The following is a 16,237-nucleotide window of genomic DNA, read 5'->3' as shown; positions in this document are numbered from 1 at the left end:
CCTCCATGTCTTCCACATCCCCCTCTACTGTTTCCCTCTTTTCCTCTCGGAAATTTTGAGCATGGATTGTTTCAGATAAAAGTATGAGAAGTTGTCATCCCCTCTTTTGCTTCTTTTTGATATATTTTATATTTTCACCGTTCAAACCTCATGGTTCGTTTGTTAACTGCTCTTCTTTGTCATGGGCTTTTGTTGTTCACTTATTTCTTTCTTTTTCGATTCTTCATTGAGTTGGGTTGGGTTTCCCTACATGAAGATAATAACTCTTTCTGCCTTTTGGCATGGGCTTTTTGTATACTTCTTTCGTTGGTTTCTGTTTTTCTTTTTCATCTGTCTTAATGTTGGTAAGCCTAACACATGCTTAGCACATAGCTTCACCACATTTATAAAGTCTGTCACCGTGTTTTGGGCTTTTGGCAGATGTAAGAATCTTGTGTGCAAATATTACATAACGCTGTGACAGACTTTATCTAATTTCCCCCGGTAGCATTGGTCCCCAAGTGTGACCCTCTTCTTAAATGCACGAAACTGTCCCCACTAGTATCCATTTTTCTTCTGATAACAATAAAAAAATATGTCTCATTCAGCGGTTTGGAGACCCATTTAATGCTCACTGCTTTTATGAAGAGAGAAGTACCTTGTTAGAATTCTAATCCTGCTAACTCCCACAGTTCAGTTTCATTATAGGCTGTAAGATGTTGTTGCAGGGTACTCGAGAATGTTTTTCTGCTGATATCTGTTCTTGTTTTAAGAAGACTTTTCAACATAATTTAGGAATTGAATCATATATAAAAGTCAGCTCTCCTGGATTTGGTTTTCTATCTGATTTCTTAAGATCTCAATGCTTCAGAACAGCTGGTAGATTTAGATCTGATTGTCTCATTCACATTCTTCTAGGCCCCATAGGACCTCATTACCAAACCTATTAACTTCAACCTTGGGACATCTCTTTGAGAGTTAGTGGAATGGGACCTGCAGTCCCACCTTGTCCTGTTTTCATTGACATGGAAGGGGACCCATTAGACGTTCATCTTGTCCTATAAACTGGTTGAGAGAGGGAGGAGGGAGAAGAAGCCAGGCAGAGATGATTGGGGTATTGCCCATAGCAGTGCAACAGGAGATTGAATAACTTTTATACATTCATGAAGTTGACGCCCGTTACCAATCACTGCGACCTCCCTTTCTCCAACCTGGTAATGAATTCCTAGAATCTTATGTTGCACGCAGACTTTGAACATTCACCTAAATCTGCTTATGTTGGAAGTATATTGAAAACTGGCTTTCCTTGGAGCAATACATTTTATCAAAGCAGAATAATGTCTGAGCCAGTGCTTTCTTCTTTAAAATATCTGAACTTTCTAGCTATTGAAAACTGGCTTTCCTTGGAGCAATACATTTTACATATTCTTCTTACCACCAACATGTGTACCCATAGTAGTATAGTTGTTTGATATTAAAAATTTTGATGAAAATTCATTTGAGCAGAACTGGTATATTTTAAATATTTTTGATGAAAATTCACATTTTCATGTATTGGTTTATTAATGCACGTGCATGTGTGATAAAAAAACTGTTTATTATTGGCCAGTCATTATTCTTACAATTGAAATGCAAGTTAGTATTGTCAATTTTGTTTACACATTCGTTTTCATATTCAATGTTGTAGTTGTGAAGGAATATTGTGCAAATCATTAACATGGAGGATAGTGGTACATCAAGGGAGAATCTTACATGGACTGAAGCACAAATGGACTACTTAGTCCAGCTTCTTTTGGAGCAATCACGCATTCCTGGTATGAAGTCGGGTGGAGGTTTGAAGGCAAAAGCATACACATCAATAGAAAGAAGCATGATAGACCGCTTCGGAAGGGACTTCACTAAGGACAAAATAAAAAATAAACTGAAATATGCAAAACCAAACTTGACAGTGTTGAAGGAAATGATGAACACAAGCGGGTTTGGATATGACCCTACTAACAAATGCATTGAAGTTGACCCCCAGGTTTGGAGTGAGTACATTGAGGTATGTTATAGAAATCGTAATTTTAGGTTTTGTCTTACGTGTATTTTTTTCTGTAAATGTTGAACCTATTAAAATTTTTTCAGAAATACCCAAATAGAAAAAAGTACAAAGGACCAAAGTTTTGGAGGTACTATGATGAGTTTCTTGAGATATTTGGTGATTCTCACGCAACTGGGAACACAGCAGACACGTGCAACAGCATGTTATTAGAGGATATTATTGAACCATTCCCAACAACACCTGCTTCCCAATCGACTCCATTTCACATGGAACCTAAAAATACACAATCATTCACATAGATGCTTCATGAAGATAGTCCTCCAATACAATCGCCAACATCTGCAACTCCTACACCTCAACATCCCACCATGACAACCAACAGGACTACAAATAGGTCTAAAAGGAACAGGTCAGACTATGATGAAGAATATTATAATTTGTTGCACCGTATTGCTGACGATGTGCATACCTTGACAAATGGAAGTAAAGGGGTTCAATTTGTCCAATGTTGCGAAATACTTCAAGAATTGGTTGAGACAGGACAAATTGATTCTGAAACACATGTGAAGAGTTTTGATTTGTTGGCTAAGGGCACGAACCCCATGATCTTCGTCAATATTCCACCTTCACAACGGGTGCCATGGTTGACACGTAAACTGAATGGGTCGTAGGTAAGAACTCATTGTTAATTATATGTTCAACGGTACATTAGTTGCACATTGCTCATTTTATATGTTCCATCTATTATTTTGTGTCTTATGTGTTATTGGATGAAGTTTGCAATGGTTGTTTTTTATGTATTCATGTTCTTTAAGTATTCATGTTGACTGTATTAGCAAATGCATTGTTTTTGGATGATGTTTGCAATGGTTGTTTGTACACTTTTTTTCATGACATGTTCTTCAATATTTTTTGTTATTATGATTCATGCAGTTTAGTTGAAATGGCTGACATCGACATGTTCTATGATGACGAAGAACTAGAGTGTTATTTGATTCGGATAGTGTTCGTCTTCATCTTTTTTTGGTTAAGACAACTACCTCGTACTAGGAGGATTGTTCATCCCTTTCGAGAAGCTGGTTCTTCTTTTGTTCAACTCATGCTTGAAGGTCATCCTAGAAATTGTATGGACTTACTTCGCATGGATCGGCACACATATATGACATTGTGTACCACTCTCAGAACTAGGAATTTATTGGAGGATGCTCGTGAGATTAGTCTAGAAGAACAAGTAGCTATATTTTTATTGACCATTGGACATAATGAACGCAATCGTGCAACTCAGAATACTTTTCAACATTCTGGACAAACAATAAGTAAATATGTCAGCCTTGTCCTACGAGCATTATGTATATTGGGTAGGGATTTCATCCGGCGCCCCAACATTGAGATGCCAAGTAGTATTCGGCGATCTGAAAGATTTTTTCCATATTTTCAGGTATTTTCATAAACGTAAACATTTTATGACACGTGCATATATGTCTAACCAGTATATATGCATATATAGGATTGCTTAGGTGCAATCGATGGCACCCATGTACCTGCATGGGTCTCAGCGTCAAATCAAGCAAGATTTCGCAATAGAAAAGGAGTCATTTCTCAAAATGTCATGGCTGTAGTTGGATTCGACACTCGATTCCACTACGTCTTGGCGGGATGGGAAGGAAGTGCAACAGACTCAAGAGTATTATACAATGCACTTGATCATCCAACTGACCCATTTGTTGTGCCAGAAGGTACGTACTTCCACTCAACATTGCATACCTTCTTATGGGCATTTCACAAACTTTTACGAATTTGTGTTCACTTTTAGGAAAATATTATCTTGCTGATGGGGGTTATCCAAACATTGTCGGTTTGCTAACACCTTATCGAGGGCATCGATATCATATGTCTGAATTTAGTGCACCAGGGGCACGCACACCTAGAACTCAAGATGAATTATTCAACCATAGGCGTTCATCACTCCGAAATGTAGTAGAAAGAACTTTCGGCATGTTGAAAGGACGTTTTCCAATACTAAAAATGCAAGTGCACTATCCATTGAAAAAACAAGTTCAAATTGTTCTTGCTACGTGTGTACTGCACAACTTCATAATTGAACACAATCCGAATGCCGAACAATTTGTTGATGAAGAAGCTCAGTCGAATGATAATGTTTTCTTAAGCGAACCAGAAATCGCAAGACAAACACATCAACGAGGAAGCAACAATCCTCTGAGAACAACTATAACAAGTCAAATGTTTACAGATTATCAGTTGAATAGTAAGTTCATTTATCAGTTATAACGAAGTTCATTTATCAGTTATTTGTTGATGTATAACAAGTCAAATGTTTACTTTGCATATGTATGTTTGACATCTACTTTAGGACAACGAAGATGAAGCATCAACATATATAGGACAACGAAGATGAAGCATCAACATATATATTACAAGGAAGATGAAGCATCTATTTTGTTTTGTGATGAAGCATCTATTTTGTAAAGTGCAGCAAGAACAAGAAGATTACAACGAAGATGAAGCATCTATTTTAACTAGTGATCGTCTGTTTTGTTTTTTGGATGTGTACTCTTTAAACTCATATACTAGATGGGTAACCAATAGTTTTTTGGATGTGAACTAACAATATGGGCACCCACTTGAATGTTGGACAATACTCTTTAATGTATATTCCGCCCAAGTTTCTGTATAAATGTATATCTGTTATCAACTCTTTCTTTTCTTTGTTGATTGCTTCTGGGCCTCAGTTGGATGAGAGGGCTATAGATGAAGTTATGATGAAACTATTTAAAAACTACAAGCAGTGGTTGTATGTGCCTCTATAGCTCATTCAGGCTGCCAAACATCCAGCAACAGATACTGATTGTCATACATGTGATTGTATGTGCCTCTATAGCTCATTCAGTTATGTTTATTTTCTTGTTCATGTGTTAATTCAATCACGCTTAGGCAAATGTAGCAAGCATGCACCTTAGTGTATATGTGAGTATATGCAACTAGGTCAGTAGGTGTCAATTTGTATCTGTGGGTATGAATGAAACTCTGAGGTGAATTGTCATGTGCTTGAATTCCTAAAACTGTTAATTAGCAGATAAGACGTGCATACCTTGACATTTTCGATACTGCTAATTTTACAAAGTTATGGGCTCAATTATTCAAGGATTTCTGTGGGTTGCAGTTTGCCATTGGCCTCTCCTTTTTGTTGTTCAACATTGTGAGCTTTTTATCCAGCTTTCTCGTTCTCTCTCTCTCTCTTTCTGAAACCTTATTAAGATCACACAGTCAAAGGCAATCCATTAACTGAGCCTAAGCCCATCTGCTGCCGAACAAATTGATTCAACTCAAGTGTTGAAGTATGCATCATATTTATTGAATGGATTTAAATATTTTTTCCATGGCTGAATTGCATGATGTGTGTAGGTGGTGCACGATCAGTTGCCATTTTTTACCATGACAAAAAAACGGTCAAAAATTTTTTTCTTGAAAAAATTTCCCTGCCTATCAAACCAGGCATTTTTTCCCCTTCAAAAAAGTTCCAGACCATCAAACATGGTCTCAAACAAGAAGAAGGGAATTTTACCCTTCTGACATTTTTCCATGGAGATTTTCCCCTAGAAAAAGTTCCCCCTCTAAAAAATCGGTGCCATCAAACGTGGCCTAAGAGAATAAAATATATAAAAGTTGACCGTCATCTTGTGAGAGGAAAAAAAAATCAAGATCGAACTATTGAAACATTCCATGTGAAAAGTGAAGAAAAGTTGGTATACTAAAGCTTTTAGTAAAGAAAGATACAGGTTCATAACAGACAATTTGAGATAGATTGATATCTAGACACCAACCTGAGGGGAGATTGTTACGATATTTGAGGAGCTTCAAATTCTTTACTCATGTATTCACCAAGACTTTGGGGATCTGATTGATGTGCATGTTGGTAAGCATCTCAGTGGTCATTTTATGGAAAGTAGTTAACGTCTATTAGAGAGTATCCCAGCACCAGCTTGCACAATAATTTATCAAGCTGTTGGATACTATTTCCTTTTTCTCCCTTTCATTGTAAACTTTAAAATGAAACTCAAGTATTATTGACAGAGTATGAATGAAAACAAGCTCTCCTTCTCCGTGGATGTAGGCTTTCAAGCCGAACCACTAATTCCCTTTGTCGTGTCCTGTACTTTATTTTGTTTTTTTTAGACAAGGTTCACACTTCCTATGATGGTGTGGAGCGATGCCTTCAAATACTAGAGAATTTCCTTTAAACAGATGCCAGAAGAAGATAAAAGACTCACCAGGAAAAGGAGCCAATTACCCATACGCGAACTTGATAGCTTCTAAGATAGGAAAGAATAAATACAAGAAAATTTTCTATTCATTAATATTGACAAAAGATATGTTTTAAATATATCGATAATCAGAGTGATCTGCATCAGATGTCCTACATGAGGTGCTTCGTCCATCTACAGATGGTCTTGTATTCATGCTACCACGTTGGACCAACCGAAGAAGTGCCTGTACAACCTCAGACATTGGAGGCCGGAACTCTGGCTCTGGCTGCAGGGTCAAGCATAAAGGTTCAGTTAATAATAACTTTCAAGTTTGTCTAGCACAAACTTAGTATAAAGCAACACTATAAATATAACACGAAAATTTGGAAGAATATATCATTTGGCTTGAAATAGCTTCTACCTGAACACAAATAGCAATGACATCAGCAAATTGCGAGAGGGCTTTGGCAGGGTAGAGTCCCCGCAGTGCAGGATCCACCATCTTTGCTAAGGCATCAATGTCATGGAGCTGAGGTGCGGCCCATCTAGCTAATGACTGTTCCAATCTTGATTTTGAGCTGCAAAGAATGCTGTTAAGTATGATTCCAGAAAACTGGAACAGAATTGATGGAAAATGCATGCAGTTACCTGTCAAATGGCTTCCGACCTGTCACAAGTTCCAGCATTACAACTCCAAAACTGTAGACATCACTCTTCAGTGTATATGCTGATGGTGTAGTGCACTCAGGTGGAATGTATCCAACTCCCAGATTTTTATTCAAATCCTACAAAAGGACAAATTGGAGACCTGAAGTTGTTTTGACTTAGTGAGGTAAAATTGCTTAATGGACAATTTAGCAAGGGTCCTTACCTGGTAAAATGCAGCAAAACCACAATCAGAAAGACGAGGATTGAGTTCAGCATCCAGTAAAATGTTGGCAGACTTGATGTCTCTATGGATAACGGATGGGGAACATACTTCATGTAGGTATCTAAGATTGATCAAGTAACAAATTTTGAGAGTGGAAAAAATTCATGAGCGTAAATCTGAAATACAAACTAAACGATAACTGACACTTTTACTTTGACAGTGATAAAAGTAATACCACAAAATGGCTGAAGCGTGGAATATAGTAGTTTTATGGCGAAAAATCAAACCAAATTACATTTGATCACCACAATCATAACAGTGTATTGTGATAATCAATCAAAAAGTAACCAATATTCACAATGATGCAACTGCAGATCATTGAGGATAGTAATGCAAGAAAGCCATTATCAAACTTATAAAATGAATCATGATAGAAAGTAGTGATTTTCCTTAATTTTACTTGCAATATATATTTTCTAGCAACTCAGTGTTGATGGTGATGGACTTACTCTATGGCTCTGGCTGTTCCAAGAGCAATCTTAACTCGAGTATTCCAAGTAAGTGGCTTGCTAAAGTCATCCGACAAATGCAAAAAATCATGAAGTGATCCATTTTGCAGAAACTCATACACTAATAGGTTTTGACCACGCTCTGAACAATAACCAACAAGTTCTGTGATGTTTGGATGGTGTAACCGAGATATTTCAGACACTGTCTCCATGAATGCTCCTGAGTTTTCACCTTCAAATGGTCCAATCATTAACTTCTTGACTGCCAGAACCTGCAATTTTTCCTGTACTTCAGATACGTGGTAAAATCAGAAGAAGTTAATAATATGAAAAGGACATTTCTCTTCAACTTGTTTATTGAAGCCGTAAGTGGTCAATAGGAATGTATTTGACTAAGTTGCAGATATACAAATTGAAGAGCATACAATATGTGTGAGTGCATGTGTAACCATCTGATCAAGTGACTGGTGGTCACGGAAAAATTACATATATTAATTACAAAATTGATTTTAAAAAAAACTCAAGTTATGAGTTGTATCACAAAATGTGTAACAAGGATCAAGTGTATAAAAATAAATGGCCTTCACTGCATCAAAATTTTATGGTCTCAAAGGTCATGAATTTGTCTAAAAGAGCATGTACGCACATAGACATCAAATTGACTCAGAGTTATATATATATATATATATAGGAAATGAGTTTGACCGGTCCCATTTTGCACTGGTTTTGCCAACTCCTTTCTATCTCACCAACTGTGTCCTTAACCTGCAACTGTCCTCCCACGATCAGTGGATCCTAGGGAGGAAAATGGACTGGAAAATCCAGTCCCGTTTGGGCATTGGTTTTACTCATATATAAAATCTGTCTGTTTGTATCACAGGAAAGAGGTACGCGATCAGTGACATCTGTCTCCATACTGGCTGATGCGCTGCTGCTTATGAGCTTCACCCCATTTTCAGGTGACAGGTTCTGTGTTTTATTCCAAACAACTGTCCTTGTGTAAGGAATAGATTTGATGCTGTAACAATACACAGGGAAGTTGTAACTACATATTTTCAAGCACTCTAAAGCATTTCACCTCAAGGTATGTAGTCATTTGAAGTAAAAGCACAGCACATATGTGGAGCACAAACATGATCCGATGACTGGACTCCCAGATATACTGCAGTTACATGGAATAACCCAGTCTGGAGGCAAATTAGTTATTCAAAAGTGGATCTTACCTTCCCATCAACGTATTTTGCCTTGAAAACTTGTCCAAGAGCTCCCTCACCGACAAAATGTTCCCTACCGAAGCCTCCTGCAGCCATCTGAAGTTCTGCTAGAGGGTAATTTGTTGCCATTACAGGGCCTCCACTTCTTCTGGAACTGCTTTTGTTTAAGGAATCACTATTGCTAAATGATGTGCGCTGTTCTGATGGTGGAGGTTGAAGTCCTATGGATGAAGATGTTTGCAATGTCTTCATGTTTATTGGGACAGAAGTCTCAATTGGTTTGAAGCCTGGATACAAGTGCATGCAGCATCAGGTTGACAAATATATATGGACATGCTTCAAAACTAACATAATCCCTATTCCAAGTGTTAGAATAGCATGCTGGATAGCAGTTAGAAAGCACAGGTATGCATCACAGGAGAAGAAGTTCATCTATCAAACATGAGTTTGAGTAGTCAAAATGCCATGAACTGGGTCATTCTCCAAATGCAGGCAACTAAATTCATATTTTAGAAGTCTGGGTCCACCTTAATGATAGTTAGGAACTATTTATCAGTCAAATCAATTCAAGAAGTCTGGGCCTACCTTCATGAAGATTGACCATCACGATGACAAAGATCATTCACACTAATGGAATAACAGGGAAAAAAATGGTTGGAAAAATCACTCTTCATTTATCTTCAATGAGAAATTTCAAGATAGTGATATAGAAGTGCACAAGAAGACAACAATTGCTTTCAGAGTCAGTATATAAATATGCCTGGAAGCTGACGTGAGGGCATGCTAACTTCCAAGGCACTGAAATCCTTTACATATACATTGCCCTACTCCTTTAAACATGAAAATGGATTTCTCATATCTAGCTTACAAGGACAAAATGGTAGGCATGCATGTTAAATAATAGGGATTTGGAAATTCCTTTTGATGTTCAAAAGTCAAATCAGATATAGTGTAACATACAAGGGTAAATCTTATTTGTTAATGTCAGATATAGTGTAACAAATACCTACCTTTGATCTCCTGAGAAAAAAAAGGACTGTCATTTCTGCTACTCATTTTCTCTTCATCCAGATAACGGGGTGATGATCTAGATGAAACTATGGCTGCAGCAATTCCAATAAGTGCAAATGCTCCTATTGCCAATCCAATGATAATTACTGCATCTCGGATCTTTTCTGAGCCCATTCCACTTTTGGAGTGGCCGTTGGATTTATTTCTCTGATGTGGTGAAGGAGGGGCAGGACCAGATGACCATGAATTTCCACCAGTCCTACCAAAAAAATAACATGCAATGGGAAAGACCATAAGACCTTCTTCATGCTTCAACAACATTTTCATTCAGGGACTAGAAAGACATACTTGATATTGTTTATGTTCTTCAGCTCACTTGGGATCCATCCACTAAAATGGTTGTTTTCAATGTTCCTAGGAGTCAATGGAAAAAGAAAAAATCATATTCAACGTAAAAAACTAGTCCAGTATGAAATAATGGATGAATCTTGTACACATAATACAGATTTATGTATGCACAGGCACCCAGAGATGAAATAAACATTTACAGTGACAACATATAGTGGACAACAACAAGGTAAGCACATATTTCCACAATTTCCATTTCTATCAAATTTAAAATATTTTAATGATTTTCTATGAATCACTGCTAGACAATTATGCTATGCTTCTCAACAACAAATAATTGTTGTGATAATTACCAAACATACATATCTAACTCTTTCTTCTTTTTTCAATAAGTGGTGAGTTGTTGACAATTGACATTCCTTTTATGGCAGATGTAGAATAAGGAGTTCACTCCATGGTAAAAAAACCAAGACAGCATTTAGATTTATGTGCATATTCCAGAAAGATAAAAGGTTGGAGCAAGCATAATAAGTCAAGAGCACAACCAAGCTAATTCCTATTATTACAAACTAAGCATATCATACAGTTATTATTTCATAACTTCATATGAATGCATCGTACTTGCTAAACGAAAAGCATTAGATTCTATTTCATACTCACAGGTTGTCAAGTGGAAGACTTGCAAGAACATTGATTGAACCGGTCAGTTGGTTATTCTGCAAATACCTACAGCAAGGCAGAGGGAAATATTAATTGATAAAACTGAATTAAGCTCAATAACAACATGTATTGATTCAGAATCCCATACAGAGTGGTAAGTCTTGAGAGGGAAGCAAAACTTTGAGGTAGATCGCCAGATAGACCATTAAATGAGAGGTCACTGCACAGAGTTTCCAAGAAGAAGGCAGTCAAATAAAGGGCTCCTCAGTTCTGTATGCTACATATGGAAGCAGCATACATTCAAAGTACAACAAGAAGGATAGAAATTCTTGATATTACAAAGGACCATAGGAAAAAGCACAACATTCACATCTTATATAGTAAAGTAAAATAGTTTAACTTGCGCAATTTCTATACATTAGTCTAGTATTTAGCTTTTTGGGATCAAGTCATCTAATGCTCATAAAAACTTGAAATGGAAAGGCTACAACATTGAATAGAATCAGTATTATGAGAAAAAATTTAAAAGAAAAATATCTGCAAAGTATTTTTGAGCATCACTTAGTTTAGTCTCTAGCCACCTACTTCACAATCAAGTTTCATTTCCAGCAATAATTTATGAAGGTGTAAAAAGATCATACAGAAATACCAGAGAAAGCATATCCATGATTTTAGTTTGCAATGCCTGAAAGTGTCCTGTCTTCTATGTTGTAAAGAACTTGTAAAGGCAACAGAAAAATCCTTCTGTTTTTAACCATAACTACGTTTTGCTTAAAATTCAAGATACTTTTTCCAACAAGATGTTCATTTTCGCAATATTCTCAGAAGTTTCATCTTTGAGAAGCTACATGAAAGGAAAAAGAAACTATGTACTACATGAAAGGAAAAAGAAACTACTACATGAAAGGAAAAAGAAACTATGTAACACATAAGTTTCATCTTTGAGAAGATGTAACACATAAGTTTCATCTTTGAGAAGCTACATGAAAGGAAAAAGAAACTATGTACTACATGAAAGGAAAAAGAAACTACTACATGAAAGGAAAAAGAAACTATGTAACACATCTTACAGAAAAGTAAGTTGCTGAAGTTGACCAAACATGTCGCTTAACTGCACATTGAGTTGATTATGAGCAAGATTTCTGCAAACATAAAAGGTTCAACATATAAAATTGCAGCCGAGAACATAATCCACAGGAAGACAGATCAAGCATTTCTACTTACAGGTACTCAAGATCACTCATTTGAGAGATAGAATAAGGTATACTGCCAGAGAAGGAGTTGCTGGCAAGATTTCTGCAACAAAAACAGTACAAAACAATGCATGATCGAGTTTCTAACAGAAACAAAGATATAGGACCACAGTCAAATTTAAGGTTTTCTGTAATAAATTTTCTCTTCTTTTTCTTTTTCTTTTTGTTTCACAAATCAGTACAAGCATTTGGCAAACATTTTTAGATCTGCATCTGAGCACTGCATCAACGTTTGACACACAGAATTAAAAATTTTTCATACTCGGAAAAAAATTTGAAAGAATGCAGTGAGGAAGTGAACTCTAAACAACTTGTGCAACTAACCATCATTGCTTTCTGAGGGATAAAAAAAAAAAAACTTAAAAGTAACTTTATGCTTCATGCTTGCATGTTCAAACATTTAAACTACTATGGACAACAGAAGCTAATGACAGCAACTTACATGTGTGCTGCATTTGGTGGAAGTTGGTATGGTATGCTTCCTTGAAGATTGTTGTTGCTCAGATCACTGTATTATGACAAAGAAGTTACTTAGTTGTTCTTCATGACAAAAGAAAGAAATGGAAAAGAAAAAAGTTTTCTTCTCAATAGGTAATGTGCCTCACAAGTAGGTTACAGAAGTCAGACTCGATAATTGATATCCCATCGTCCCAGTCAATCCAAGACCTGACAATTTTCTGTCAAAACAATCCCAAGTTAGTCGTAGCAATGAGCCCTCTTGTATAACGACACAATTTTCTATAAATTACAGATTTACAGGTCCAAGGAAATGCTATACATTTCAGTGACAGAAGAACCAGAGCATTTGATTCCTTTCCAGGAATCTGCACAGGGATCACCGCCAGCTGAACTCCATCCAGTCAATTGAGGAGCAGAGTTTAAGCTGCTATACATCACCTTGAGGGCAGAAACTGAAAAATAACAATTGCAGGGGGCATGAATAAATGTTGTTCATTAATTTAGAGGTAAAGCTTCCGAATATTTGAACCTCTAGTTAGAGTTGCACATGCCGCGTAAAATCAGGACGGTAAAAAAATGGTGTCGCTTTATCATAAAATTGTTTTCAATAATAATCATACTCATGCAACAAACAATGATAAAAAACCAGAACATGCTATGGTGAATATATATATCTCCCTAGTCTGCAAGTCCACAACATCTCGAAAGAAAGTTTCAATCTTCCCTACGTACAATCGCAATTTCAACCAATTTTAACCATTCAAACTTTCTAGCTAAATGACGCTTCCCCATCTTGAGACAATACAGAAGGAAAAAATTACAAAACCAACAAAAAGAAAATTAAATAAAAAGAACTTAAAAATCACACAATACCATCATCGGCGTCTGTCTTTCCGATCACAGGGTTGAAGAGGAATAACAAGATTCCTAACACCAATGCGCATTGTTTAGAATCGCCAACAACCAGAGTGCCGGATTTACCGGCCATTCTAGACTTCCTCCAAGTTACACCGGCATGGAGGGTGGGCAGAAGCCAAAAGGATGTGGAGAAGAGCATACAGCCATGAACTCAGAGACCCGAAGGGGAAGATGCAGGTGGTCACAAGGACGACCGATCCCCATAGATGGTCACCCTCTAAAACAAGCAAATGGCGCTAAATTTAGGGAGGGAGCTCCCCCAGCTAGCGTTGGTTGGGAACCTCTTGTTTCGCGCCTTTCCCCCATGAAGCCGTTGCCGCTGGTGCAGGTGGAGCTGTCAACGGGTTGGATGCACGGCAGGCTCGAAATCCAATCACGGAGTCGAAATCCAATCACGGAGTCGAAATCGATGATTTAAAATGGAGATCTGTTGGGGCCTGAGAATCATGCCTGCAAGGACCGAATCCAGCTTCGAACTGGGTTTTGAAAATCTTCAGTGCCTAGCAATGAGTATACGTTATATGCACACGTTTCTACATTGCGAAGGCTTGAATTTGTATAAAAATATGATTTGAATTCAATTCAAACGTGAACGAAGGCTGTTTGACACGCCTAAGTCCAACAAAAAGGCATTGGTTCTTACTTTAGTAATCTAATTTCAAAAACAAGTGGTGGTATTTAACAGAACATCCGTCTGTCCCTTTTCGTTTTGTAAACCCAATGATATCTTACTTCAGATCCGAATAGGCTTGTGAAAACATATGGTTGCAAACGGAACCATGATCCTGCATGTACGAAACCAAACCCAGGCTTAGTTTATCAAATCCAAATTTGCTTCTAAAATCGAAAAAATCTGAATAACCGCAAACAAAATCTTAACTCAAAAATTTTAATATTGTTAGTATGTTTTCTGAAATGTGCTAAAAAACATACCTGATCTGATAAAACTGCAGAAAAAGGAAACGGAAAATCATGAGCAAATTATATTTGAACTAGATTTAGGTTTGTTGTAATATCTCAAGTTGGAGATGGTTTAGCATTTTATAGATAGTGTTCCATGGAGGAGATATATAAAAATGCATTGCACAGCCATACTATGGTTGCCTTGTTTCATAATCCTTTGGGTACGAAAGATGAATTGGCGAGAGGGCAATTTTAGAATCCTCCATTTGCTAGGCTTAGGATCCACCACCCTGGACAATGAACTCGATTTGGAGAAAGGACTGATATTGAACCAGATATCCAAGTCAAATGGATCGGTTGCACCCCTATGTTGATGATATTGGTTAAGTTTCTTGAAATAACCGTTTGGCGCTTCTCTACAATATCAAACGGTAGACTAGGTACCGGCTTCCAATGCAAACCTACCGAAGAAGAGCCTTGGTGCGACCCGAGTCGCTTGCCTTGACTACGACTCACAAGAATGAAGTACAAAAGTATCTGTCATACAATCTCCGAAACAAAAATGGCACATCTATACAAGAGAAACCACCCACTATCCAATTATGATGTCACGGTACAATGCAAACCGGCCTTGGCCTATATATATGTAGGTGCAAATGTGGAGATAGGTGCAGTGACGTGGAAAATTAAGCAGAATTGGGGATGAGAAGGAGAAAGAGTATCCAATTTGATGCCGTCGGATGGGCTAGCCAAGGGGGTCAGGTAGGCGCGTAGCTTCAAGGCTTGCTCTAGCTTATAAACAGATCACAGACTAACGGGTGTACCCCGTTGACAATTCTCTAGCCAGCCTAAAAGAAGGACCATAGAACTGAAGCACATCCACGTTGAGGAGCCAAAAAGGAGTCATGTCGCTTGGTCATGGCATGTAGAGTATGTAGTGAACTGCATAGGCCTATGGCCGATTGAGTGCAAGGCCAGGCTAAGATCGTTGAGACTGCATGTGACCGCGGTTGGCTATCGCCAAGGGTAATGGACAAAACATGCAAGAACATGTCCCAACAATTAATTTTCCAGATAGAGGGCGACAGACCTGAATCATTGAAAATCACTACTGGCTAAGTGATGCGAACCTCATTAAGGACCAGCCCTTTAAGATCATCAGCCTACATATCATATTATAGTAACAACAACCAGATGTGCCTCAGGAGGAGGCTAACTCAGTAGTAGACACCACCGAGAGTGGCCCAGCACAGCCCTTAGCCAATGCCACAACTAGCCTACATGGCTCAGCCATGCCCGACAGCCCTCAGCCAGCACTATAGCAGCTAGAGGAGGAGCTTGGGCCAAACCCTAGCAATTGCACCAAGCTCGAGCTCACTTGAGCTCAGCCTAGTCTACATGTAACCAAGATCCAATCAATGGTACACTCAACAAAAGTCGCATCCCACCCTGCACACGCGCCTAAGTCTTCTTCTTGTCAGCTGCATAACGAATTGTGCTAATCACGTGGCATAGACACTTCCTCATCCATTTGGCTCTCCACCTCAGTGCAAGCCCAGATTGTTGCCATTCCATGTGCACCACCTCCATGCCATGTTCATCACATCAGCCCAATGGGACTGTTCAGACCCGACCGTTGTGACTATAAAGTCCGAACCAATCGAGTGCCTAAGTTCCCAAGACTTACTTGAGGATCTTTCTAAAACCAAAAATCCTATGCAAATTAATACAAGAAATCTACCCAGCCAGACAGGACCCCGGTGCAAACCCAATAGGACAAGGGTACAAGTGCGGGTATCCCAA

At 38.0% G+C, this 16,237-nt stretch overlaps 2 protein-coding genes across 3 annotated transcripts; one reads left to right on the top strand and one right to left on the bottom strand.

The window, feature by feature from the left end:
• Window positions 1–1,696: 1,696 nt before the first annotated feature.
• LOC116248686 (uncharacterized) lies at window positions 1,697–2,322 on the top strand. The gene is made up of 2 exons (XM_031621616.2): window positions 1,697–2,023; window positions 2,107–2,322. The coding sequence occupies exons 1-2, from the start codon at window positions 1,697–1,699 to the stop codon at window positions 2,320–2,322; spliced, it is 543 nt and encodes a 180-aa protein (XP_031477476.1).
• Window positions 2,323–6,372: 4,050 nt separating this feature from the next.
• On the bottom strand, window positions 6,373–13,978 carry LOC116248097 (protein STRUBBELIG-RECEPTOR FAMILY 5-like). 2 transcript variants are annotated; one of them, XM_031620698.2, is made up of 16 exons: window positions 13,487–13,978; window positions 12,933–13,065; window positions 12,760–12,831; window positions 12,597–12,662; window positions 12,126–12,197; window positions 11,972–12,043; window positions 11,050–11,121; window positions 10,902–10,967; window positions 10,242–10,307; window positions 9,893–10,152; window positions 8,892–9,169; window positions 7,669–7,952; window positions 7,160–7,280; window positions 6,937–7,073; window positions 6,710–6,866; window positions 6,373–6,574 (listed from the first exon to the last, which is right to left on the bottom strand). In XM_031620698.2, the coding sequence occupies exons 1-16, from the start codon at window positions 13,668–13,670 to the stop codon at window positions 6,419–6,421; spliced, it is 2,196 nt and encodes a 731-aa protein (XP_031476558.1). In that variant the 5' UTR covers window positions 13,671–13,978; the 3' UTR covers window positions 6,373–6,418. The 2 variants fall into 2 exon arrangements, with proteins under 2 accessions (XP_031476558.1, XP_031476559.1); XM_031620699.2 differs by having other exon boundaries at window positions 7,669–7,940; window positions 13,487–13,976.
• Window positions 13,979–16,237: the final 2,259 nt, after the last annotated feature.

Source organism: Nymphaea colorata, chromosome 2 (assembly GCF_008831285.2).
Source record: "Nymphaea colorata isolate Beijing-Zhang1983 chromosome 2, ASM883128v2, whole genome shotgun sequence".
Classification (NCBI taxonomy): domain Eukaryota; kingdom Viridiplantae; phylum Streptophyta; class Magnoliopsida; order Nymphaeales; family Nymphaeaceae; genus Nymphaea; species Nymphaea colorata.
This window is presented reverse-complemented; position numbering and strand designations above follow the sequence as displayed.

Excerpts from the sequence above, each read along its gene's own strand:
- LOC116248686 (XM_031621616.2), top strand. The coding sequence starts at position 1,697 with ATGGAGGATAGTGGTACATCAAGGGAGAATCTTACATGGACTGAAGCA. Across the intron at positions 2,024-2,106 it reads TTTGGAGTGAGTACATTGAG|AAATACCCAAATAGAAAAAA; the intron begins GTATGTTATAGA and ends AAATTTTTTCAG.
- LOC116248097 (XM_031620698.2), bottom strand. The coding sequence starts at position 13,670 with ATGCTCTTCTCCACATCCTTTTGGCTTCTGCCCACCCTCCATGCCGGT. Across the intron at positions 12,198-12,596 it reads CCACCAAATGCAGCACACAT|AAATCTTGCCAGCAACTCCT; the intron begins GTAAGTTGCTGT and ends TTTTTGTTGCAG. Across the intron at positions 6,867-6,936 it reads GGTCGGAAGCCATTTGACAG|CTCAAAATCAAGATTGGAAC; the intron begins GTAACTGCATGC and ends CATTCTTTGCAG.